This window comes from Phoca vitulina, unplaced genomic scaffold (assembly GCF_004348235.1).
Source record: "Phoca vitulina isolate PV1807 unplaced genomic scaffold, GSC_HSeal_1.0 scaffold16, whole genome shotgun sequence".
NCBI lineage: Eukaryota > Metazoa > Chordata > Mammalia > Carnivora > Phocidae > Phoca > Phoca vitulina.
Genome location: NW_022589719.1, coordinates 36,325,745 through 36,351,937, shown reverse-complemented (window position 1 = coordinate 36,351,937; position 26,193 = coordinate 36,325,745). Strand labels below are relative to the sequence as shown.

Below are 26,193 nucleotides of genomic sequence, written 5' to 3'. Positions count from 1 at the left end.
CAGAAGGGAGGGGCGGGGCTCAGCACCTCATCTTGCAGAAGGGAGGGACGGCTCAGCACCCCATCTTACAGAAGGGAGGACGGGGTTCAGCAGCCCCATCTTATAGAAGGAAAAACTAGGATCTGGGGACATTATCGCTAGCCTGCACCTAGGTGTTGCTATTATGATTGTCAGTCAGCTGAGCGTGGGGTGGGGGGGCAGAGGGTCTGCCTAGAATCCTCTCCCGTGCCCGCCCCTATGATCTCGTGACAGGCCTTGGATGTAGCCCACAAGATGATGCAGGTGGTTCTGGAGCCCAGCGTGGGCCCCAAGGGTGGCAAGTCCTCCTATCAGGGACACAGCTGTGCTTTGGGGAAGATCAGGTCAATCCCAGCCCTCCCCCACCAATCTCAGGATGCTGGTTTGGGGCCCAGAGAGGGGTTGTGTGTTGCCGGTGAGGGCCGAGGGCCCACCTGGTAGGTCATGTGGGAGGACAGGGACCCCCTGGACTTCTGGGTTCCAGCCCCTGGGAGGGAGAAGGCCTCTGCCTTGGAATTCTCAGAGTCCAGAATCCTAGCGGGGGCACCGCCAGAACACTGCCGAGTGGCCCATTGGATGGCAGAGCCCCTGGGCGCGTCAGAAGCACAACCCGGGATCTGAAGAAGGTGCCCTCCAGGGTACCCCATGTTTCTGGGAAAGCAGGGCTGGCCATGCCATCAGACTAGGGGAGCCCCAGTCTCAGGGGCAGGGGGGCACCACAAGGAGGGGTAGGTCTCTGCTGGGCAGGGAGGACATGTCCCCAGGGGCCCCAGGGAGGAGACCCGGCCCGGACCCTCAGTGGGTCTCTGAACCTCGTTCCGCATGGCCTCTGCCCCGGGCCAGACTCCTCCACCAAGCTATCTGGCTTGCCTCCGGGCCTTTGCCCTCCCCAGCAAGAGGCAGTAACCCCAGGCTCGTCGCTAATGCGGACTCCAGAGCTGATGAGCCCCGCCCTGGGCCCCACCCGACCAGGCGTCCCCATGGCCCCTTGGATAGAGGGGTTGTGTTCCCACGCAGCAGTGCCTGGTTTGTGTGGGTGAAGGGCCTTCTGGGCCATCAAACCCCCCACTCAGCCGGCCTGCCGCTACCTGGGGGAGACCCTCTGCCCACGGACTCCTGGGAACGGGGCCATAAATGTGGCTTGAGGTTTTGCCGACATCATGAGAAGCCTCGTTCTCTCTGTTGTGGTTTCTGGTGATTTCACCTGAGCCCCATGTGCGTTCATGGGCTCAGAGCTGGTGCCAAGCGGAGGTGCCGTGGGGTCAGCTGCCCTGCCCCAGGCCTGCTATGGGAGCATCCCCTCTGCTCTGGCAGCCTCAGAGCCCCAGCAGGCAGCCTGGCGCTGAGAGCGGGCACGACAAGCGGGGCTGTCACCCAGGGCCGCCTCCGCCAGGCTCTCCCCCACCCAGAGAGCAGTGTGAGTGTCAGCACTCAGCTTGGGGCCGGGAGGACAGTGGTTGCACAAAACTGGGCCCCTCCTGGCCCAGCAGCTGGACGGGTTCTTTCCAAGAACGGGCTGGTAACCTGCAAAGGGGAAGCAGGCAGGGGCCCTGCAGTGAGGGCAGGAATCGAAGGCCCAGAGAGGCCAAGCCGCCGGCCTGGGATCCCCCAGCCCCAGCGACCAAGGCCTGGGGGTGAGGGGGCCCCTGCGTGTGCCCTGGGCCAGGACGGCCCCGTTGCACCACAGGGGTGACCTCCTTAAGTCCCTAGAGGCCCCCTGCAGGCGGGCAGCGCTGGGCTGACGGTCGCGGCACAGGGAGTGACCGTCTTTGTGGCCCGCAGCAAGCGCGGAAACCCTACGACGTGCGGGACGTCATCGAGCAGTACTCCCAGGGCCACCTCAACCTCATGGTGCGCATCAAAGAGCTGCAGAGAAGGTGAGCACGGGCACCGGGGGCGGACAGGGGGGTGGCTGGGCAGGGGCCCCTCCCTTCCCACTCCGGCGGCACCCGCTCGGCAGCCAGCCGCCCCCACAGAGCCACAGGACGCCCTGCACGCCCACCTCCTACCACAGCACCCCCGAGCGAGGGGGGCCGGGCCTGCCGCACAGAGTCCCGCCCCCGGGGCTGCACGTCTGAGGCCTCCCCGTCCTGGACCTGGAACCAGGAACCCTAACCAGTGGGAGACCCCGGCGTCCAGCCTGGACAGCTGTTCCCATGGAAGCGGTGTGGTCCCGGGGCCTGCGCAGGCTCGGACCAGCTGTACCTCTGTGGTGGGCTCACCCCCGTGTCCCAGGGTATGGCTGGGACACTGTGCCCGTCCTGACCACAACCAGAGGTCAGGCTGCCCCCTACCATGGCTAACCCACTGTGGGGACATGAAGCCCTCTCAGCTCCGTGACCGGGCCTCACCCTGGAAGGGCCATTCTCAGGCCGGTCTCTCTGAGCGTGGTGAGGTGCCTGGCCTGGGCCTCTTACAAAGCAGTGACGGGACCCGGGGCAGTCCTGAGGCCCTGCCCTGCCCAGGGGGGAAGCCTAAGGGACTGCCCGACTACCGCCCTTGCCCCGGAGCTCCCCACAGTGGTACGGGCCTCGGGTGCCCGTGAGGCCCCGTGGCAAGTTCGTGGGTGGCAGTGGTGGGTGTCCCCAGAAGGGGTGGGTGGCTTGTCGCCCTGCCGGGTACCTGGCCTGTCCACCCACTGGCGGGCTGGGTGTGTGTGTGGTGCCCAGGCCGAGCATGAGCTGGTGTCCATCTGTCTCCCTCCCTCCCTCCCAGGCTGGACCAGTCCATCGGGAAGCCCTCCCTCTTCATCTCCGTCTCAGGTGGGTTTCCTCATCAAGACCCCCGCCTCCCCGCCACCCACACCCGCCTCTCCCCCTCAGAATGGGCCACCAGGGCCTTGGAAGTGCAGGACAGGCCCACATGCGCCAGAGGGGGGCAGGTGGACCCCACCCTGAACCAAGTGCCTAGGCATGTGCTTTACAAAGGAATTTTCAGTTAGTGCAGGATCCCTTTAAACAGTGGGCCTCTCTAGGCCCTCTGAGATCCGGCTGTGACCACCATGCAGGGTGAGTAGCCAGCCCCGAGGGCCTGAGGGGCCAGCAGCATCAGCAGCAGGGCGGGGGCCATTCTCCAGCCCTGACCCCTCGTGTTCCCCGGGCCGGGCCTACGGCTCCCTCCAGGGAGGACAGGGCCAGGCCAGTTCCTTGGGTCGCCCAACCCAAGCTGCAGTGGGAGCCGCGGCTCAGGGGGGGCCGGATGGCAGGGCAGCTGGGCGAGGCCAGCGCGGCGGGGGGGGGGGGGGGCGCGCAGAATGTGCAGGCCCACGTCAGCAATCCGGCAGGATTGTTCCAGACCACCGCAATAAAGCAAGTATCGCGATAAAGCGGGTCTAAAGAATTTCAGGGCTTCCCAGGGCAGATAAAAGTTAGGGTTACGCCCTAGCGTAGTCCGCTGCGTGCAACAGAAAAACCAGCCAGCAGACCTCACCCAAAAGGACTCTGTTGCTAAGAAGTGCAGGCCGTCACCTGAGCCGCCAGCGGGGTCGTCTCGGATGACGCGTCACCACGACAAAGAATAATGAAAATGCTTGAACCATGGCACAAATCACTACAATGTGGCACAGAGACAGGAAGTGAGCGAATGCTGTTGGGCAGCAGCACCCACAGGCTCGCCCACCGCAGGGTCGCCACAGACCCTCCGCCCCTGCAACACGCAGCACCCACACAGTGCCAAACACGGGGTGCGTCTGCAGCGCGCCCGCAGCCCCCAGGGCCGTCCCCATCCTCATGTGCCGGGCTCTCCGAGGCCCCGCGGGGCACCCTGCCCAGCCACCCCCACGCCTCCCAGGGTTCCCACCGTGGAGGTGCTCACAGTGCAGACCTTTGACCCCCGGCCACCCCCATCACCCTTCCCTCCAAGCACCCCCACCCCACCAACACACACGTCCCTGATTTGGGTGCTCCACCCCACAGAGAAGAGCAAGGACCGCGGCAGCAACACCATCGGGGCCCGCCTGAACCGGGTGGAAGACAAGGTAGGCGCGGGAGTCCCGGGCCACGCGGCCTCTGATGACGGTCCTGGTCCTGGGGGCGGCGCCCACAGCAGCCCTTCACTCTCCCACCTGCGTCCCGAGCCCGCGTGCGGGCCTCCCTGCCCCCCGGCCTGTGCTCAGGGCGTTTCGGGGGCTCAGGGAGGTCAGAGGTGCCGAGAGTGGTACGAGGGTGCGTCAGGGTGCGTTGGCGGGGACCTGGGGCTGCAGGCTCAAGGACCCTCCATGGTAGGGTGCAGACCATGCTGGGAGGGGTTCCGTGCCAGCCTAGGCCCCGCTCGGTATCCAGGTGGGACGTGGGGCCTGTGGGTCTTCCTCTGCCGTGAAGCCCATGCTCCCTCTGCTCAAGCGTGGGCCCCTCGGCGGGCACAGCCTCAGCCACCGGGATGCCTCCCTGCCTCCGGCAGGCTTGTGGGCCTCTCAGCGCGGGAGCCTCTTCCCGGGGTGTCCTGGGGGGCCGAGGGAGCCTTTCTCAGGCTCAGGCCCACCCTGTGAAGTGTCCGTGGTTTGGAGGGGGCCGTTATCTTGCCCGACAGCTCGTCGGTCTACACGGGCTTTATCTGAAAGTAGCTGGGAGACTAAAAATAGAGGGATTTTGTTGGGCAGGGCCTGTGTCTGCTGCTCGGTTTCCTTGGCAACCCCGGGCTCTGGCCCACTTCCATCCCCGCTGAAGCTGGGCAGGCAGGGCAGGGGCACGGCTCCCTGTCCCCACCCCACCCTGGGCCCCGGCCTGCAACATCACCCCCTCCCCACCTGCATCATCTGCCCTGACCTTTGCTGGCCGTGGGGCCATGACGCCGGATGGACCCAGATAGAGAGAGGGAGGACCACTGTCCAGGTGCCCACAGGGGTCCTCACTTTGGGCCTGGCCAGCTGAGACTGTGTGACCCCAACATGTGGCCTGCTGGGGGGCCTGGCCCCCCGGGCAGTGCAGGCCCCAGCCAGGCAGGTACCTGGCCTGCTCTCAGGCAGATGGCCCAGTGGCAGATGGCCCTGTCCGGCAGGATGCGAGCAGGAGAGGTCACATCAGCAGGCGACAGGTATCAGAGGCCCGGGGATCCTCCACTGAACAAAGGGTATCCTCAGCACGCGCTCCTCTCGGGGCCGGGGGCTGGGGGCTGGCATAACCCGCTAGGAGCTGCTGGTGACCACCCCCAGTACAGCAGGCCAGGCACTCTGGGGGGGGGGCTTCTAGACATCAGAGGAGGCCGAGGTAGAGCAGGGAATAGACCCAGGCTCCTCTGTCCAGCCTCCTCACCCAGCCCTGGCACCCTGGCCAAGGAGCTTTTGCTAACTGGCCCCCACTGCTGACGGGACTCATGGCGGCCCCTGGGCATGCAGGCCTCCCTGCCCCAGCGGCCCTGGGAGTGGCCCCTGCTGCACCAGCTTCTAGATGCGTTCACCTCTCCTTGACCCCCTGCCCTGCTGTTCTAGAGCTTTCTTATGGCTCTGCCCACTGCTTCTCGGGGCGGGCCACCCCCTGAAGCTCAGACTAGAGCCTGGTGTCCTCTGGGGGTGACCGTGGGTAGGGGGCAGGGTCTCCTGGAGCAGCGCCCCCTCCCTAGGCTGGAGGAGCAGACATCCAGCCGCCTGCCCGGGTCTGACCCCCAGGGTGGCCTGGCTGGCCTCCAGGATAGGGAATTACGTCCGCGCCCTCATTTCTTCAGATCTGAACAACAAAGGGAAGTATTTTCCGGAGTCCCTGATCCCTGGGGGCAAGGTTTGGGAACAAAGCCCCCGGTGGCCTCGGCCCCCAGGAGAGGGGTGACCACTGGGCCGTGAGGACTCTGGGACATCCACACACACGGTGACCGGGGAGACTGGGGCTGTGCCGTCTCCGTCCCCTTCTGCTGTGAGGAACCGGCTCAGTCTGAGAGCCGGACCCACCTGCGTGCGGTCTCCCAGGTGGTGCCCAAGCCCGTGCTCTGTGCCAGATCGCAGCCCCCGCGGTCCCTCGAGGGGCTGGCAGGGATGGGCTCAGCCTGCTCCGGCCCTCCTCCGCTGCTGGCCCGGGCCCCCTCGGCGACAGACCCTGGGAAAGGGCCTCACCAGGTCCAGAGGGCATGGTGGCACGTCCCGAGCCCCGTGTTATCACAGTTATCACCAGGGCCATCGGGACCATAAACAACCCCCGAGCAATCCTGCTGACTGCGGGAAGCTGGAGGCAGGAAATCCAGCCGCCCCCGGCCCTCCGGGGCCCAGCAGGCCTGCAGCAGTGCCAGCCAGCCAGAGTCCCCGGGCCGTCCCCGACCCCGCTGGGCTGGCCGCGGGTGGGACAGGAGCCTGGCCCTCACACTGGGAGGCAGGGCTCTGGCCCAGCTATGATGGAGCTCCCATCCCAGGCGCGCTCACTCAGCTGCGGGACACGGGCTTGGAGAAGAGGGGGAGGAGGACATTTGGGGAGCACAGCTGCTGGTCCCCATTCTCGGGAGCAGATCAATTCTGAGAGCAGGGGGCTGGGCTGTCCACTTGCAGGGAGCTACCAGGGAAAGCTAGCTCGGCTTGTCCAGTGGTGCCTCGGTTTCCCTGCAAGGAGCCCCCTTCCCTTATGTCCAGGCCAGGGGCCACAATGCGGAGAAGGGTCCCAGGCACTTCTGCTCGCGGGAGCCCTTGTCACAGCTCCTGCCTGCCAGAGGGCTTCCCCCCACCTCAGAGTGCCCCGCCCGCCTGTTCCTGGGGTGCCTAGCGCACTGGCCTGGCCCGGCCGGGCTGTGGAGGCCCGCCTCGCTCCAAGGCTGTGAAAAGCAAAACTGGCATTCCCGCCCCACAGCCTGCTTCCCCACGGGCCTCACCCCCACGCAGTTGGGAACCTGCTCCCCGTGTCTCAGGCCGGCTCCCCACTGGCCTCCCTTTAGCAATGAAAGGAAAAGGCATGAGCAGCTCCTCGCCGGCTTCTGTTTAAAAATCACGAGAGCCTCCACGTGCTTCTTCCTGTTGTTCTCCTTCTGGGAAGGAAGGACCTTCATTTGCCCAAATAAATCCTTCCTTACGGGTGGGGAAACTGAGCCCCAGAGAGGTTGAGCAGTTGCCCAAGGTCACACAGCGGTCCGGTGAAGAGCCGGTCCCTGTGTAGGCCACAGGTGGGTGGGGGAGCTGAGGTGGAGAGACAGAGGAAGCCGGAAAGTGCTTCATAAACACGAAACCTTGAGGGGCCTGTTGGAGAAGAAGCCAGGTAGCAGCGTGGAGGGCCAAGCTGGGGAGCGGGGGGTGGGGGGCAGGCGGTAAGGCCCATGGGCTGCGCCAGCCAGAGCAGCAGCACAGATTAGGACAGAGGGGCCTGGCCAAGCCCTGGAACAGGAGTCCTGAGAACACGGGCCCCTGCCCAGCCCCCGGCCCCTCGAGGGCTGCTTGGGAGGCAGGCATCCCCTTGGCTCTCTGGGGAGCCGTGGAGAAGACTGCTCCAACCTTCCGCCCCCGTGCGTATTCTTAGCTCAGTCCCCAGGACAGGCTGCAGGGCTAATGTTGAGCCCTGTTTATTTTGCAAGCTCAGCTCATACTGCTTTTGCTGATATGAGGAGCACAGTGGGCTGGGAGGATTTCTTTCTTCTCTGTTTTTGCCGGAAATGTTCATGGCTTAGAGCCGGACAAAGGGAAGGCCTGGGTTTGCAGGCCCCAGCTCAGAGGGCGTGGGTGGGAAGGGGCCCCCACCCCCCCACCCCCACCATCTGATGCTCCTTCCGTAGCCTCCCGTCCTGAAACCCTGGCCAGGCACACCTTTCTCCTGGACCCGAATGCCCCCAGCCTGGGAGTGCCCCTTCTCCATAGCACACTGGCCCTGGACCCCTCTGCTGAGCACACGTTTGCCCTCCCCTTGGACCAGACAAGCCCAGTTACCCAGGACCTGGCATCTGCCCCAGACACAGCTCCTCCTGCTCTGTCAGCCCAGAGGGACTCCTCCACACACCCCCCCAAGCTATCAGCTGGCCTGAGACCTTGTCATCCCAGCAACCCCTCCCCGCTCACCCCCAAGAGCCACCAGATGCCACTCACCCGGCTCTCCAGCCCTGTGGCCTCCCCACTGGGCCTGGGTGTTGGTCATCTCCCTCTGCGACCACTGTCCAGCCATCCATGTGGACTCCGGCCCCACCAGCCCTTCAAAGTATGCATTATTTCCTAGACACAGCTGAAATCCGCCTGCTAGTGTCTTCTTCAGGATTTCTGCCTTGCCATCTGCGTATGAGACACATACCTCGCCTCATTTTCCTCTTCTCTATCGTCTCCATCAGGACGTGGTGTCAAATGTACGTGAGCCTCGCTGAGCGAGTGGGGATGTGTGCTCTCTTTTTCCACATTCTAGAATATTTTATATGGGATTCAGAATTTTCTTTTCCCCTTTGAATGTTCGGTGAAATTTAAAGGTAAAGCCATCCGGGCCTGGTGCTTTCTTTGTGGGAAGACTTCACGCTCTGAGTCAAAGACTTGGCAGTTATGGGATGGCGGGTTTTCTCTCTTCTCATGTCAGTTTTGTTCAGTTTTACATTCCAGAAATCTGTACATTTCCTCTCAGTTTTTCAATCTACTGCCATTATCATTTTAATGTCCGTATCATCAGTAGCTAAGCGCCTTTTTTATTGCCAGTATTATTTATTTGTGCCTTTGCTTTTTTCCCCGCATTGGTCGAGCTTGCCAGCTATTTACCAATTTTATTAATATTGTCAACAAACTTTTGACTTTATTGATCCTCACTCTTGTAAGCTTTGATTTTGTTTCATTGACCTCTCTTTGTTTTCTTCCATCTACTTGGCCTCAATATATTGCTCTTTCTCTAACTTCTTAGGTTGGATAATTACTAACTTTCAGACTTTCTAGATTTCTAAGGTGTGAGTTTAAGGCTGTACATTTTCGTCTAACTACCACTTAAAGGGCATCCTCCAGTTTTGATATGTAGCATTTGAATCTAATGTCCATTCACGTGTATGTCTTTCTCATCTCCGTGATGACCTCTTGTTTGCCCCAGCAGCTATTTACAAGATGACTTTTGTCATCGTTAGGATTGTGAGTTTTCTAATTGCTCGCTTGTCACAGAAAGTGATTGTGTGACACCAGTCCTTTGAAATACTGTGAAACATGTTTAATGGCACAGTAAGTCATCCATTTTTGTAAATGGACTTTCTGTACTTGAATACCATGTGTATTCTGACGCTGTCGGCTGCAAGGTTATATTTACGTCCATTAGGACAAGCTGGCTAATTGTTTTCTTGAAATCTATATTCTGATTGGAATATTGTTATCTCCTTGATCCATCAATACTGAGAAATACCTCAAAATTCCAACTACTGTGGAGAATTTGTCTAATTTTCCTTATATTTCTGTTAGTTTTTACGTTATGTGTTTTTAGATCTTATGACTAGATGCATATATTCAACTTTTTATATCGTCGCTGCTGGATTCAGTGTTTTATAATCACACAGCCTCCTCTTTATATCCAGCAGTGTTTTCTTTACCCTTAAAGTCTATTATCGCCAGTTAATTTGTTTGCACATCTTTTTTTTTAAAGCTTTATTGAGGTATAATTTGCATGCCGTAAAGTTCATGTGATGTAAATGTGCGACAGATTTTAGTAAATTTCTAATTTGATGTGCAACTATCGTCAAACCTAAGTTTTAGAACATTTTCAACATCCCCCAAATTCTCTCAATTCCATTTGCAATCATTGCCAGTTCCCACCCCTAGCCACGGTCTTTCTGTCTTTTTATCCTTAAATTTCTTTTTTTTTTTAGGTGGGGGGGGAGAGAGAGAGAGATTGTGAAAGAGGGAGAGGAGGGGCAGAGAGAGAGAGAGAATCTTAAGGAGACTCCTTGCCCAGCGTGGAGCCCGACGTGGGGCTCCCTCTCACGACCCTGAGATCATGACCCGAGTCGAAACCGAGAGTTGGATGCTTAACTGACTGAACCACCCAGGCACCCTCCTTAAATTTCTGTAAGGCTAGAAATTTGCCTTTTATAAAGGTTTCATATAAATGGAGTCATCCAACATGTGGTGTTCTGAGTTTAGGGTTTGTTTTTTTTTTTTTTTTTACATAATGTAATGTTCTTGAGGTTCATCTTTGTTGTGCCATGTTTTTCTTTCTTGTTTAATGCTGACTAGTATTCTGTTGTATGGATAGACCACATTTTGTTTATGCAATTGCCAGTTGATGGACATTTGGATAGTTTGCAGTTTTGGGTTATTATAGGTAATGCTGCTGTGGACTATTATCTACGAGCCTTTGTATGGACATACATTGTCATATCTTAGGTTCCTGAGAGTGAAATTGATGGGTTCTATGGTAAGTTTCTTTTCAACTTTCTAAAAAAAAACTTTTGATCTGTTTTCCGAAGGGATCTGTACCATTTTGATGTCCCACCAGTAACATACAAAGGTTCCACTTTCTCTGTATCATTGCAAATATGTGGTAGGGGTGGTCTTTTTTATTTTAGCCGATCTGGGGAGTATGTGATCGCGTCTCATTGTGGGTTTGATTTGCATTTCACTAATCACCAATGATGTTGAGCAGACTTTCATGTGGTTATTTAACATTCATAGTCGTGTTTGGTGAAGTGTGCGTTCAACTCTCTTGCCTGTTTTCCTGCTTAAGTTGTTTGTTCTGTTACTGAGTCATAAGAGTGGCTTATGTGTTCCAGACACAAGTCCTCTATCAGATATACGACTTACAAATATTTTCTCCCCTTCTGTGGCTGTCTGTTCATTTTCTTCATCATTTCTTAAAAAAAAAAAAAAAGTTTTACATCTTAATGAAGTCCAATGTATGTTTTCTTGTGTAGCTCATGCTTTTGATAGTCTACCCAAGGCCATGAACGTTTTCTTCCAGAAGTTTTATGGGTTTAACTGTTATATTTAGGTCTGTAATTTATTTTCAGTTAATTTTGGGGTGTGGTGTGAGGTCAAGTCTAAGTTAATTTCCTTTATTTTTTTTTTATTTTTTAATTTTTTGCTTATAGATATCCCATGGCCTTGGCACCTTCTGTTGAAAAGACTTTTTCCCATTGAATTGTCATAGCACCTTTGTCAGAAATCAATTGAGCAGAAATATATGGGTTTATTTCTGGATTCTCAAGTCTGTTCTCTTTGTCTATATGCCTGTCCTCAAATCCACATCACACTGTCTTGATTATTGTAGCTGAATAGTATGTTTTGAAATCAGGTAGTGTAAGTCTTCCAGGTTTTTTCTTCTTTCTCAAATTGTTTTGCTCATTCTAAGTCCTATGAATTTTTCTACAAATTTTAGAATCATCTTGTCAGTTTCTACCAAAAGAAAGAAAAAGAAAGACAGAAAGAAAGAAAGAGAGAGAGAGAGAAAGAAAGAAGAGAAAGAAAGAAAAAGAGCTGGGATTTTGATAGGGACTGTGTTGAACCTATGGATCCATTTGGGAAAAACTGACATCTTAACAATATAGAGTCTCCTAATTCATAAGCATGTTATATCCTTCCATTCATTTGGTCTACTTTAGTTTCTTCCAGTGATGTCATTTTTGGTGTACAATTCTTACACATCTTTTGTTAAATTTACTCCTAAATATTTTATGATTTTTGGTGCTATTGTTAATGGAACTGTTTCCTTCATTTCATTTTTGAATTATTACTAGTATATAAAAATACTATTAATTTTTTATATCAAACTTGGAAAATGTGACTTTGCTGTTATTAACTCTAGTAAATTTTGTTGTTATTGTTGATCCCTTAGGATTTTCCACATATAGAATCATGTCATGTGTGAATAAAGACAGTTTTACTTCCTTCCGATCTGGATGCCTGTAATTTCTCTTTTTGCCTATTTACACTGGCTTGAAATTCCAGTAAAATGTTGACTAGAAGTAGCCAGATAATATCTAATTGAGAAAAGCACTCAGGCATTCACTATTGAGTGTGATATTAGCTGTAGGTTTCCCATAGGTGGTCTTTATCAGGTTGAGGATTTTTCCTTCTAAGCATATTCAGAGTTCTTATCATGAATGCATGTTGGATTTTCTCAAATACTCATTCTGCATCTTTTGAGATGGTCACATGGTTTTTATCCCTTCTATTATATTTTATCCCTTTTATCCCTTCTATTTATGCTATTAATATGGTGTAATACCCAGTTTGGGGGTGTTAAACTAACTTTGCATTTCCCACTTGGTCATGGTTTATAATCTCTTTCATATGTTGCCATATTTAGTTTGCTAATATTTTGTTAAGAATGTATCTGTATTCATAAAGAATATTGATCTGTAGTTTTCTTGTGATTTTTTTTCTGATTTTGGTGTCAGGTTTTTAAGTTCTTTTCTTTTCAATCCTATGTACACATTTTGGATGTCTTTTGCAAACACTTAATGGCTGAGGGTTTTTTTTAATCATTTAACACATTTATACTTAAAGTAATTTCTAATATATTTGGATTGATTTCTAGCAATATATTTTGTGTTTCCTTTTTGTACTAAATTTTTTAATGTTTATTTTGCCCCACTTTTAATGTTTATTTTGCTCCTTGTGTTGGGTTGATGGTTATTTCTCATTCTGCTTTTTGTTCTACTGGTTTTGAAGTTATATATTCTATTGTCATTCTTGTAGATGTCAACCTAGAACGTTTTAAATGGATATATAGCAGAGTTAATTGTTACTTTTTATTACATCTGTAATAAAAGAAGGACATTAGAACCCTTTAGATTTCAGCCACTCTCCTGCTGACTTATATTCTTTGTTGTTGTATATTTTAGTTCAATCATGTTTATTTTTTAACCCAATGATTCATAAATAATAGTGTTTCATACAATCAATATATGTTTAAATTTACCCGCCTATTTGCCTTTTTTGTCACTCATCATTTATTTTTCATCTCAAATCTTACATCTGGGATCACTTTTTTCCCAGCTGAAGTATTTATTAGAATTTCCTTCATCAAAAGTCAGAATCTCTCTGATTTTATTTTATTTTTTTAATGACTTCTTTTACTGTCATTCTTAAAAAATATTTCCACTGGGAATAAAATTCTAGGCCCTAGGTTACCAAAATGGTTTTCTCTCAGCACGTTGAAAATATTATCCAACTGTTCTTCAGCTTATCCTGCTAGTCCTGAGGACAAAGGTGAAGACAAGCTCTTGCTCCTTGGAAAGCAGTGTTTCTCTTCTCTCTGACTGCTTTGAAGATCACTCCTGTGGTTCTAGTCGTCTGCATTTTCACCACGGTGTCTTCACGGAGTTTCTTTTGTTTGTTCTGCTTGGAATTCGGTGAGTTCCCTTCATCTGTCATTTGGTGTCCGGCATGAGTTAGGAATTACTCTGTCATTAGCTCTTCAGATTTTAGCCAAAGCTAAAAGAAAATTAGCTCATTATCTCCTTCTGGAATTTTCATGAGGCATGTGGCAGACCATCTCACTCCCCACCACACTTCTTAACCTCAGATTGTTTCTCTATACTATATTCTGGATAATGTCTTCTGATCCACTTTCCAATTCACTAATTATTTCTTCAACTGTGTCTAATCTGCTGTTAAACCTGTCTGAGGAATATTTAATTTCAATTATTTTTCTGTTTATGAAACTTCTATTTGGCTCTTATTCATACCTGATAGATCATTTTTATAGTATCTTTCTCTTCACTTGTATATTTAAACTTAAAAAAAAGTCTTGAAGTGCATTGAACGTGGCTATCATATATTTTGTTTCTGTTAATTTTGGCGTCTAAACTCTTTGTAAGTCTGCTTCTCTGGTCTTTGTTTTTTCCTTGCTGGTTTTCATTCATAATATTTCATTTCCTTTAAGGGTTTTCTTGTTTAATATCTTAAGTTTATAGATCTTAAAATTTATCTGTGGGTATTTTTTTTAAAGATTTTATTCATTTATTTGACAGAGACGGACATAGCGAGAGAGGGAACACAGCAGGGGGAGTGGGAGAAGGAGAAGCAGGCTTTCCGCTGAGCAGGGAGCCTGATGTGGGGCTCGATCCCAGGACCCTGGGATCACGACCTGAGCCGAAGGCAGACGCCCAACGACTGAGCCACCAGGTGCCCCTATCTGTAGATATTTTTGAGGCCTAGCAGAATTGAGGGTTTCGGGGAGGATCCATGGCTACCTCTTCCTTTGCTATACATGTGGGGATACTACCATCCCAGACTTTAAATTCTAGGCTCAAAGTTTTCCAGAAATGCACCCAGGAAGTATGTGTTTGGGCTTCCAAGCTGAGTGTGGATGTGATTTCTCAGAGCAAATATGGTCCCCGTAGCAGCAGGCAATTTTCTTGATAGTCTTTTTGGGAAGTGGGTTATTTCTCACTGACCCTCACACTGAATGTAGAGTCCTTGGAAGATCCCAGCTTTATGTAGGGCTGTGCTGCAAGACTCCCCACCCGGGGCAGGCCTGGACTTGGATGCCGTCCATCACCCGTGAGAGCCATGTTTGCTTGGCTCATCAGATGTCTTCAGGGCAGCTCTTCCCTCTGTGGGTCCCACTTTCACTGCACCTTCGGCTTCTCACCTCCGTATACCCTGGGGAGCTCATCAGTGCCTGTGAGTCTCTCTCTCTAACACGTGATCACACAAGCTCTTGTCCTCGTACAGAGGACAGAATCAGGATTTTGAAGGTGGGGTTTTTCTGGGAAGCCTGGGTCTCATGGCTGCAGGGTCCCAGCTCCCTAGACTGGTTCCTGACTCTGCTGCATCCCGTTCCCCTGTGACCCTGGCAGCGACTGGGCGGTAGCAACGGGGCTGGTTTATGCCAGTCTCTGGGGTCTCAGTCGTAAGTGGGTCTCATGCTGGAACTCCAGGGGGTCTGGGTTGGGCCGCCAGCCCTCGGCGGGCTGGACTGAGAAGGACCTGCTCCTACAATCTCTCTACCCCTCAGAAAGGGAGGAATCTTCCTTCCTTCCTACACTAACTTGTACCAAGGCCCACTGGCCTAATTCAGCTAGGGGCCTCTGGGCCAGGGGCCAGCAAACTGGGACCTCTGGGCCAAATCTCAGCCCTGACCTGTTTTCACGTTTAAAACAAATAAACAAACAAACAAACAATTTTTAAAACAGAAGACAGCTTGAACGGGATCCACAACACCGATGATATTTACTGTCTGGTCCCATTATGGAAAAGTTTGCTGACCCCCAGTCTAGGCCAGGGTTGTCCATTAGAAATCTAGTGGGAGACACAGATGTAACTTAATGTTTCCTAATAGCCACAGTTGAAAAGATAGGAAAAAATAGATTAGATTCACTATAATATACTTTACTGAACCCGATACATTGAAAATATTATCACTCCCATATATAATCAATATAAAAAAAATTGGGATGAATGACATCATTTCTTCAAAAGCTGGGTGTGTGTGTCATGCTTACAGGACATCTCAGTTTGGATGCTACGTTTTCCTAAGAACTACTCGGTTTGCATTTAGGTATAAAGCGTACAGTTAAAAAAGGAGGTTCTCTTGCCTAAGTCATTCTAAACATACTTAAAGTTTTCTGATCATTGAATTGGGGGGTCTATACTTAAATTTAAATTTGAATTTGCTTAACTTCAATCAAATTAAAATTCACATTCCTCGGTTTCACGAGCCACATAGCAGGTAACCAGGGCCCAGTGGGGCTGCTGAATGGTTATTGGACACAGCCACTCTCGTGTGGCCCCCCAGCATCCAACCCAGGGGGACCCAGGGAGGGGCCCCCATGAACACCGCCGTGCTGAGAGAGTACCTGACACAGGCAGACGAGGGACACCTCATAAGCCCTGACATCCCCAGCAGGGGCATGTCCTTGCAGGCCCCTCGGCTCACACTGCACAGAATGTTCCCTGGATTCCCTGCCTCGAGCCCCCGGAGCCCGTGACCCACACCTCCCTGTCCACTGCCTGCCTGGGACTCTGGTCCTTCCACCACATCTGTCTCCCACCGGCCAGGCCTCCCCCGACTTCTGCTCTCAGGAGGCCGTCAGGAGCAGTGGTCAGGGCGCGAGGCCGCGTTTCCAGGCTGCTCGCAGAGCACCAACTACCTTGGGCTCCGTCGTGCCCCTCACCGCCAGCTCCGGCCGGTCACACCAGGAAGTCGGGCGGGGTGGGGGGCTCCCACGACAGCCCCCCCTTCAGAGCCCCCCCCCCGCCCCTCCCCCGCACCGCTCTCCGTGCTGGTGAACTGTTCTTGAGTGACAGGGCCGTAAATAGGCGAAGGCGTGGGCTCTGGCTGATCAAAGGGCCCCCTTCAGAAGCCTTCATTAGCTGCTATTCTGGGAACTGGTTATTTTAAGGTTAGTGTATTTTTTCTTTCCTGAGGAGCCGTCTTAGTGGATGGCGAGGTCCTGAGGTGCTGGCTCTTCAGTCAAACCACACAAGCCCTGTTTTGTCTAGGGTTTCAAAGATAAACCTATAATGAAAGCGTCAGTTGACGCTGAGCGCCATCACCCCCATTCCTGGGCCGAGGTGGGCGGGCCCGCCGGGGAGTCCCCGAACCCCACGAGCCCAGGAGACCTGGAGGGAGCCTGAGGTCAGAGCCCTCCGGGCCCGGGCCGCCTGGGGCCCCTGGGACGCCGTGCCGGGCCTTCTCACGGCCAGGGCAGCCCCCGCGGGCTGTGCCCGGAGCCGGGCTCGGGAGGCTTCTCTCAGGACAACGCCCAGCTTCGGCCGACAGCCTTCCGAGGGAGGACGCCCACCCTCAGCAGCGGCCGGGGGAGCGCACGCTGACGTCACAGCTTGGGAAGGTGGTGATGCGCTGTGCTGGCGGGCGCGTGGGGACCCGGGCACTCCCGGCCCTCGCTGGTGGGGCCGCGGGTCACGGCGCCACGGAGCTCTGGAGAGGAGTCCAGCACCGTCCGCTAACGTTAGATCATGTGCCCGTGCGGCTCCCAGGCCGGCGCCCGGGGTAGCAGAGTCCCGGGGCTGGGGATTTACGTCGGGGGACCCTCGGCACAGCCCAGTTTGTAAGAGCGAGAAACAGCCGCTTGATTCGGGCTTGGGGGGGGTGAGCAAACAGAGCCCCCCCCAGCAGCAGGAGGGACCCCCTCGCGAGCTGCCGAGGAAGATGACCAGAGCTGGATAACGAGGGCGCGCGGCCCATGACGGCGGAGGGGAGGGCAGCGCGTGCTCGGCTGCAGGGCACGGGGACTGCCGGGCAGCGGGCAGCCTGCGCCCCTGAGATGTCCCGTTCTTAGTTGTGCGAGGTCAAGGTGCCCCTCCCAGGCCATGGGCACTGTCCCAGCTGCAGCCTCCTGCTCTGGTGCTTGGTCCTCCGCCCACTGGGGCTGCTCGCCCACCGGACCGACCCCCAGAGCTCCAACCCAGACGGCCCCCTCTGCAGGCCTCCAGGTTCACGCTAGGGCTTGGCCATGGGTCTGAGCCTCCTGCCCCTCAGTGGGTGCGGAGATGGGGGGTGCTGTCCGCAGGGGCCAGGCCCCCTCCAGGCCTGAAGACCAGCCCGGAAGTGACACACGCCTGCCTTCTGCCCCGCCCCGTTGGTGAGAACGAGTCGCCTGGCCCTTCCCAGAGGAGTTGGGGGAATGGCGTCCCAGCAGGACGGCCCTTTCCAGCCACGTGATGGGAGGAGCAGGGACCTTTGGAGCCGTCTGTGGGTCAGGCCATCTGTCCGGCCATCCGTGGGCATCCAGAGGCGGCAGACTCACCCGTGCCCCAGGCTGGCCTACCTGAGCGTGGGGTGGCCTCCACGGCCAGCCTGCCCTTGCCCGGGCGCTCCTCAGCGCGGCTGCCAGCCATTGAGGGGATGACCGCATGGCCAGCAGCTCAGCCCTCTGCCCGTGGCCCCAGGGAGCGAGCCCTCATGCTGGGCTTGGTTCTGGGGGTCAAGTCCCCAGCAGGGTTAGAGGGCACCCAGGGAGAGAGGCCATCTGGCCCCCCAGCATGGGCTGGCACCCAGTAGGCAGCCGTAGGCACACTTGCACAAAAGGGACAAGAGGGGGTCATGGGAGGGGGCCGTGGTCGGCTGCGGGGTCCGTCCTGCCATCTGAGCCACTCCTCTCGTCACCCTCATCCCCGTGCTCTGAGCCACATCTGTAGGGAGCCCCTTCATGGAGGTCAGAGGACTGGGTGAGCCATCGCGGCCGGGGGTATCAGGTGACCCAGTCACACCTGTGGGGCTGAGTTTCTGCCGGAGATGAGAGTCACGCCCCTCCCACTTCAGAGACTCAGTCTCCCCCTCTTCGATATGACAGCATTGGTCAGGCGGCCTCTGAGGGACCTGCAGGCATTCTAGACCTTCCCCCCCCCCCCATCAGGGGTGAGACACACAGGCCCCTGTGATGTCTAGGGGGTTTGGCCACCAAGAGGCCATAGTTGTGGGACGGAGGTCGGAGCTGGCCTGGAGCTGGACCCTGGACCTTGTGTCAGGGCTGACACCCAGGGCAGCATGCTGGCCCGGGCCTCTCCAGATGCGAAGGCAAGAGGCAAGAATGCTGACCTCGCGGTCAGTCCGTTACTGACCCCCAGTCCACTCCCTCCTGGCCAGCAGGAGCAGATGCCCCTTGGCTTCCCAGGAGGGAATGTGAGTACCGGCTTTTGAAGTCTGTTTCTGGCCTTGAAAGGCCCACAGGGGCCCAAGAGTCTCACCTTCGATGGGATGGGAAGGTCTAGAATGCCTGTAGGTCCCTCAACAGCCACGTTCTGGCATGGGTCCTGGGGCTGGGCGTATTCCTTGGAAAGCAGTGACCCAGAGCGTGGCGCCCCACCCAGCAGCAGGTCCCCATCTCTGGGAACCCAGAGCTGTTGTACCTGAGCACGGCCTGGGGGAGCCCATGGGGAGATACGCGGTGCTCACAGGGCTCACTACTCTCTGAATCTCAGTTTCCCCCTCTGTCCAAGGCAGGGAGGTGGGAAGGAGAGAGGTGCACATGTTCAGGGCCACTCAAGCTGACCTGGTCTCCTCTGATCTCTGCCCACACCCCCGATGCCCAAGAGGCCCAGAGCCTTCCCAGAGAGTTGCCAATGGCTAGGCCAACTAGGTGCCTCCAGGGCCGGCTCTTTTCACCTAATTTATGGACCCGGAGCCTCATCCCTCCCTGCAGTCCTGCCTCAGTGGGATTTGAAACTGGGCAGCTGGGCCCCCATGCCCGTGTGTTCTCAGGTTGCACCTGTCTGGCTCCTGGTTGACTGACGGCCTAGGCCTCCCACTCACATGTGGGAAGGCCCAGGGACCTTCCCATCCCCCCTCCCCATTTCACAGAGGATCAAAACCCGGCCTTCCCTTTGTACTTGTGCGGCCAGCAGCTGCGTTCAAGCCCTGCCCCCTTGGCTCACTGGCCATGAGAACCAGTGAGTCACATCAGGGCCTCCGTGACCCCATGAGTCTGTCCGTGGAGGGGGTGATATTAGTGCTACTGGGCCAAGTGCTATGGAGAATTCCTGGGTCGATCCACATCCAGGCCCGAGGAACCTCTTGTGCAAAGGCCCTGTGGCACAGGGAAGTACAGCAAGTTCCAGAACCAAGAGATCTGGGTGTCTGATTGCACAGCTCAGAGAGAGTAGGCATGAGAGTGGGCTGGCCATTGGGCAGGGAGTGGGGCTCAGGGGCTAGTCAGAGAGTTCAGGCTCTGCTCTGACCCCACTCACTTCTGGGCCTGAGCCTCAGTTTCCCCACTGCACCATGGCCCCCTGCTTTCTGTGGCTTCAGTAGTTGCCCAGAATTGTTCTTTCCTCCATACCTCCCTCCCTCTTTCCCGGGCGTTTCCCTTCCGGTCTGCCCGGGGACGATCCCCGCCACCGCACCCCCCCACACACCAAGGCCTCTCCTGAATGACTCTATTTATAGGCCACAAATATTGGCCAGAAAGGAAATTTACATTTTTTGAAAAATGTAGCTCAAGTCCATGTGAACTTCTGTGGGTTGACTGAGCAAGGCTGGGGACAGGGAATGGCGGCAGGCAGACATGCGAGCGGGCGGTGCGCGGCGGCCCCCGGCCCTCTGTGAGCGCTGTCGGGTAGCATATCATCAACAGCATCAGCTGGGAGAGTCGGGGTGGGCAGGCTGTCTGCGGGGGCCCAGGCGTGAGGGCGGCCGGAGCCTTGTCCCTGAGGCCAACCCTGCCCAGCCGCCTTGGCCGACCTCAGAAAAACATGTATTTTGATCAAAATGGGCCCTTTTTTAAACTTGTCACCCTGCGGGTCAGAGCACAGCCTGCCCCCGGCCAGTCCTGCATATTAAGCAGTGGCTTGGTCACCACCAAAAATAGATGTCCCAGCCTGGAGGCAGGGCTGTCCCACCACCCTGGGAGGGGGCAGCTGGCCCAGGCCCCGGCATGCGGGCCCCGAGGGCCGGCAGCAGTGAGCCTATGCCCAGCCCGCTGGGGGCCACCACCCCTCGGGGTCCCAGAGCTGGGCCGGGGACAGGATATGAACGTCCAGGAGCATCCAGGGGTGGGAACTGGGTGTCAGCCATGGCGGCCCAGGCCTGGTGGGGCCCAAGCGCAGCCCTCGCCTGCCGGGGCCGGGTGGCAGGTGGACGCCAGCAGGTCCCCAACCGCAAAGCCACATGCAGCAAGTAGTGGGCGGCCTCCACCCTGCCCGGGCCTCTGGGATCCACAGGCGTGGGGCTTTCCTTCTCTTCGGAGGCCGGTGTCCACAAAATGGCTGACACGGCCCTTCAGGCCGGGCTGCAAACGCATGGGAGTCGCCGTGCGGAGCTGGTGTTTATTTTGCCGAGCGTACGGCCTTTCATTGCCCGGGTTCCGAGTGCTCCAGAGGCAGATGGAAATTTTTGTGGATTGAACACGGGGCTGAGGCGCGCTGGGCTGTTTGGGTTGGCAGCGTGCTCCCTCCCCACCCCGTTCCTCATCCGCTGCTCCCACCCGCGTCACCCGAGCATCCATTCATGCCTCCGCTCCGGGTCCCCTCCCCCCTCCTCCACTCCCAGCCCTCGGTGCCCTCCCTCCCTCGCACTGCCTTGGGGCAGCGGCGGTGGGGAGGTGGGGGCATGCTGGCCCAGAGCAGGGTAACCTCAAACCCCCCCCCCGAGTTTGGAAGAGGCTGCAGGAAGAGGGAAGACAGAGTGGGAAGGTCAGCTCCTTGGGGCCCTTTTCAAACTGGGGGCCCCTCTGACCTCCAGATCCTCGTCTGTGAAATGGGAGCCATTGTACAGACAAGGCAAGCAGTGTGTGGGGCATGCCTGTGGGTCCGGCGCCAGGAAAATGCTCAGTACACGAGGCCCGTCACAGGTCCTGCTCTCGGGAAGGCAAAAAGGCACTCAGATAGCGTGAGGGGCAAGGCTTTATACCCCCCTCCCACTCGGGAGAAGCCCTCTGTGTCTCTTGGGACGTGGACCTGCTGGTCTGCAGGAAAGACCTGTGGGGGCAAGGGAGCAAGGCATGTGGATACCTGGGGGAAGAATATTCCGGGTAGAGGGCACAGCCCGTACAAAGGCCCTGCAGTGGGGCCATGCCTGGTTGTCTGAGTGGCCAGAGCCACGGGCTGAGGAGGAGCCTGGAGGGTCGGGGCAGCTAGGTAAAGGGCTGGGCAGACCGTCAGGCCCCGGGAGCCACTGGAAGAGCCTGAGACGTCCCTGGAGGGAGGTGGGGGTCTTCAGGGCCAAGGAGGGCAGAGAGCCAACTCCCATCTTTAGCGATGCTTCTCTGGCGCATTGAGAACAGCCCGGACAGGGGCAAGTGTGGCTGCAGGAGGACCTGCGGGGGCGGGGGCCAGCGCACCCCTTCCCACGCCTCCCCCGTGCGCACTGCCACCCCCCCGCCCTGGGACGCAGGTCGGTCCGCGTGCACAGCCCCCCCTCTGCTCCCTGCCGGCCAGGAGCCACAGGTCAGGTCTCACACATAAAGAGCCGTCTGTGTGGGCAGCGAGGTGGCTGGCCAGCCTGCCGCCCGCACAGGGACACTCTATCCAGCAGGGCCCACCCACCCCCACCCTGTTGGACCACCAGCACCCACCCCCTGGCAGGAGCTCCGCGCAGCACTGCGAGGCCCTGGCCTAAGCTACTGACATCCAGGCGACCCTTGTCACCTGGCTACTCTCGGCCCCAGGAACCAGAGCAATGGGGCCCAGCAGAGTGCCTGTGGTCACAGCCTGGGCGCGCCGGGCAGACACACGGGGTCTTGGTTTTAAGGCTTTGTGACATTACCTTTTTATAAGAGGAGTCGCATTCTGAAACCAGGGTGGAAATCATGTCAGCAGCATCCCCGAGAGTGTCTTCTCAGCCCTGTACCATCTCTAGCACCCATGGGTGTCCTAGAAATTGAGGCCCCTCTGGTCTGGACAGAGGGACCAGAAGTCACAGGAGCAGGAAAGGAAGCCTCTTGAACTATTATTGCAGGTGTGCACAAGCGTCCGTTCGTCTTATGTCCATTGGGCACCAGCTGCACGCAGGGATTGCCCCCAGAGTGGGACGGGCTGACCTCTGCCCTGTGGAGCACATACTCGGGCAGGCAGCAGAGGGGACGTACAGAGGGTCGGGGGCCAGGGGCTACAGGAGGGAATGAGGTGGAGGGTGTTGTGGGGTGGAAGAGTATCCCGATGCGTGGCTTGTGCAAAGGCCCTGGCGCCTGGGGTGGGTGAGGGTGAGAGCAGGTGAATTCTGCAGCCACCACCCCCGGTCCCACCCACATCTGTCCCATGCCTGTCCCTCCCAAGTTCCTCTCTCCTGGTGGGTGGAAATTTAGGGAAGCCCACGGGTCGCTCTCCTTTAAAGGCAAGAAGATGACCATGGGCAGGCCGAGGGCCCTGGGAGGATGTGACTCATCACACCCTGCAGAGTTGCAGAGGGCTGGAGGGCGGGGGCCCAGGTAGGTCACCCCCTGCTCCCATGTCTGCTTAGCTCACCAGCACGCAAGCCAGCTTACCGTGCTCTGCCTCGGTCTCCCTGCCCCCCTCCCTGCCCCATGGGTGCCTCGTGGATCGGGCAGAAGCTGCTTGCACGGGGTGGGTGCTCCGTGGCCTTCTCGGGGCCTCCCTGTGCTGAAGGCCGGAGGAGGAGCCAGTCCTGCCATCTAGGGATGCGCCACTCACTGGGAACACCACCGGCAAGGCCTCGGGGGATCGGGCCAACTGGCTTCTCTGTCCCCCTCCATCTCCCTCTGTTCCAGCCTGCCCATCTCCGCACCCAGCACCCAGTGACAGCCAGAGCTAAGAGAACAGTTACCCTGGGGCACAGGTGGGCACCACGGAACTGCCCTCCCCACCCGCCCCGTCCAGGCCGGCTCCCTGCCTGGCTCAAGCAGACCCTCAGATGCTACCACTGGGGCTCATCGGGGTTTGGCCAGAGTCCCCAGAGGTCAGAGCACTGTCCTGCTGCTGGCTTCAAGCTTTCCGTTGCCACGGTGACCCCCAGGCCCCAGCCTCAGAGCCGGCCACATCTTCCCTGCCCTTTTGCAAGGAAAACCACCTGATTTTTCAGCTCCGTAAATGTCAGGGGAGCCTCTATTTCCCCGGCTGGTGAGGAACCTCCACGTGCGGGCACCACCCAGCAGGGCCGCGTGTGGCCACTGCCCCATCTTCTAGATGAGGAGAGGCGGGATCGTCCCCGGTGAGGGCCCTGAGTGAGGAGAACGCCGCCTGGCCCCCTGTCCGGCCCCATCTGTGGGCTCCCTACCCAAACCATGCTTTACACAATGTGGCTGACTGCACTCAGCAGGCGAGGAGGGGAGACGCCCCCCGCCTTCCCAGCCCCGTCCCTCCTCGGCCAGCACGAGCCTGAGAAACACCCCTTGTTTCCGGCTTTCTCACCGCTGGGTTTGCTGTCACAACTCTACCCCGTCGTGGAGGAAATGTCCCTCTGGCCTGTGTCTCCCCGGCCCAGACTCAGGACTGCACGCCACCCTGCCTCCGAGCTGGGACCCCCATACGGGGCACAACGAGGCCCAGGGCAGCGGGAAGGCCTTGCGGGTCCCCCGGGAAGCCAGCAGCTGTAGGCCGTTCTCCCCGCTGAGGGCCTGTCCCTGTCCGCACACGAGCCCATTGCTGAGCCGTCCCTGCCCCCAGCCCCTGGCCGGCGTGGCGGGAGCAGGAAGTCAGGGCAGGTGCCGACCCAAGCGGCCTTCACCTGGTCGGGAATGGTTCCTGTGTGGAGCGAGCTGGTGCCTGTCCCCCCGGACCTCGCCCCCCTGGGCCGTGGGAGAGACTGCCATGCACGGCTGGTGGCACGCCATCCCACGGGGCCACGGCGGGCCATTGCTCCCGCCTCACCTGGGCTGTCCCCAGCATCCCGGGATTTATGAGGACTCTGCCCGCGGCTTGAGGCAGGCCGTGCCAGGCAGGCTCGGGGAGGCCCAACACCTCCCTAGTGGTGATCCGTGCCTGCGGACCATCCCTTCTGCCGCGTCCCCCACCTGCGGGCAGCTGGGCAGAGCTCTGTGCCGTGAGGGCTGGCAGACAGGAGCTGAGCCGGCACCGGGGACCCTCTGATGGCCGTTCTTGTCTTCCGTGTCCCCTAAAGCCCCCCACCCCCAGAGCACGCAGGGCCGAGCCGACCCCGTCTCTGCTGCCCGCCCAGCCTCGCCTCCTCCCTGCCTGCCCACCTGCTGCTGCCCACCCTCGGCCCTCACGCTGGGGCCCCAGTGGCCTCCCCTGCAACCTCTGACCGCGCTGTGGTATGTCTCGAAGGCTCTCTGCCTTCTCTGCGGGGCCAGCTCCTGTTCCTCCATGCTTCCTGGGCTCCAGCCCCGTTCTTGGGCACAGGGAAGATTTCCGCACCCAGCCTTCGCCTGTGCTGAGCCCCAGCTCGGGATGCTCTGTGCATGTGCACCGCGTGAGCAATGGGGAGCCAGGGGCACGGACGCCTGGGGGCTGGGGCGCATTGCTGCCCACCCTCCGTCCTTCCTCTTGCCGCCGCCGTCAAAAGGGGCCACGGACGAGGTTGCTCAGTCCGACCTGCAGGCCCAACAAGCTGGGGACAGGCCAGTCCCCAGCACTCACCCGGCCCACAAAAGCCTTCCTTGGGTACGCGGCTGTGCCGCAGGCCCCCTCACCAGCCAGGGTCACCTTAAAAATAGCCGTGGCGGGGTTTGCGGCAACAGGCAACCCTTTTGGACTAATTCTTCGGTAACAGCAAAATGATGCTGAGTTCCCTAAAAAAAAAAAAAAAAACCCACTCTATTTCCTCATTAACATAATTGCAAACAGAACGAATCTTTCTTGATTTCATGTAAACAACAGCTTGAAATAGTTTATAATCTTTGCAGGTATCAAATTAAGTTCTTACTTATGGTCTGGAAATTAATTACCCTTGCAGTGAGACAAATGTGAAAACTGTGTATTTTTGACAAGAAAATTAAGCAGCTATTGGGGGAAAGGTAACTTAATCGTCACGGAGAAAATTGTTTATAAATTGGTTGCGCGTTGTCTGAACTCTCGCCTCCGCAGCCAGCCGGGGTCTGGGCTAGTTTGTGGGCTTGTGTTTGCCTCCTTTGGGGCTGGTTTGGGCCGTTGTGGGGCTTGCAACGGAGGAAGGGTCAGAGGGGCCGAGAACCGGGCAGGGAGGAGGAGAGGAGGGAGGGAAGAGGGAACCCATGCGAAGGGGGGGAGGAGGGACAGGAGACTGGGACGCAGTGACCAGGGGCAGCCCTTCCCTGACCACAAAGCAGAAACGGGGACCTGGACGGAGGGAGGAAGCAGCTCCCTCTGTTAACTGGGAGGAGGGCTCCGGGCCGAGGGGCAGCACGACCAAAGGCCCTGGGGCAGGGCTGTGTCTGGAGCAGACGGGAGGCCGGGCGCCTGCTGGGAGGTGTAGGAGAGGAGCTCTCAGACGAGGGCGGCGGGGGTGGGCCGGAGCCTCGTGTGTACGTGGTGTGCGCGAGTCGCGCCCCAGACGGCTGGAGGGCAAGTTCGGAGGGACTAGGGCACCCAGTCCTCGGGCAGGATTGGAGCCGTTTGCATTCGCTCGCCATGGTCTATCCTGTTATGGCAAACCTGCTCCAACACCCTGTCCCCTGTGGGGTGTCTCCTCCTCCAGGAGTGGGATTTCTGGGTCGACATCGGGAATATTTACCAGACTTTCTCAGTAGTCAGAGACGTCCGCAGTAGGAGTGAGGTCCTCAGCACAGGTGGTGGCCAAGCACCTGGCAGGCTGCGTGGAGGGGTGTGGCCACGGGAGGGCGTGTCTTCCACGCCTGCCCCTCCAAGCCCCAGGGGTCCCACCCCCACACTCCCACACCCCACGCAGCCCCTGTCCTTGTCCCCTGCCTTGGCCCCCACCTGGGTACGCCCCTGCAGCAGCCTCTCTGCACCAGGCCCCCTCTGATGTGATGCGCGGCCCAGTGAGGTGGGGAGGAGGGGCCGGAGTGGAC

The 26,193-nt window shown here is 57.0% G+C and overlaps 1 protein-coding gene across 3 annotated transcripts in view; it reads left to right on the top strand.

Moving 5' to 3' along the window:
• KCNQ1 (potassium voltage-gated channel subfamily Q member 1) overlaps positions 1–26,193 on the top strand; it is a 323,026-nt gene that overhangs the window by 246,962 nt on the left and 49,871 nt on the right. For 2 of the 3 annotated variants that reach the window (XM_032414586.1, XM_032414588.1), the window contains exons 13-15: positions 1,801–1,895; positions 2,734–2,780; positions 3,933–4,516. In XM_032414586.1, the coding sequence (XP_032270477.1) occupies positions 1,801–1,895; positions 2,734–2,780; positions 3,933–4,504 (714 nt within the window). In that variant the 3' untranslated portion in view covers positions 4,505–4,516. Of the gene's footprint in view, positions 1–1,800; positions 1,896–2,733; positions 2,781–3,932; positions 4,517–26,193 lie in introns of those variants that run through there. The other variant, XM_032414587.1, reaches the window with a different exon arrangement.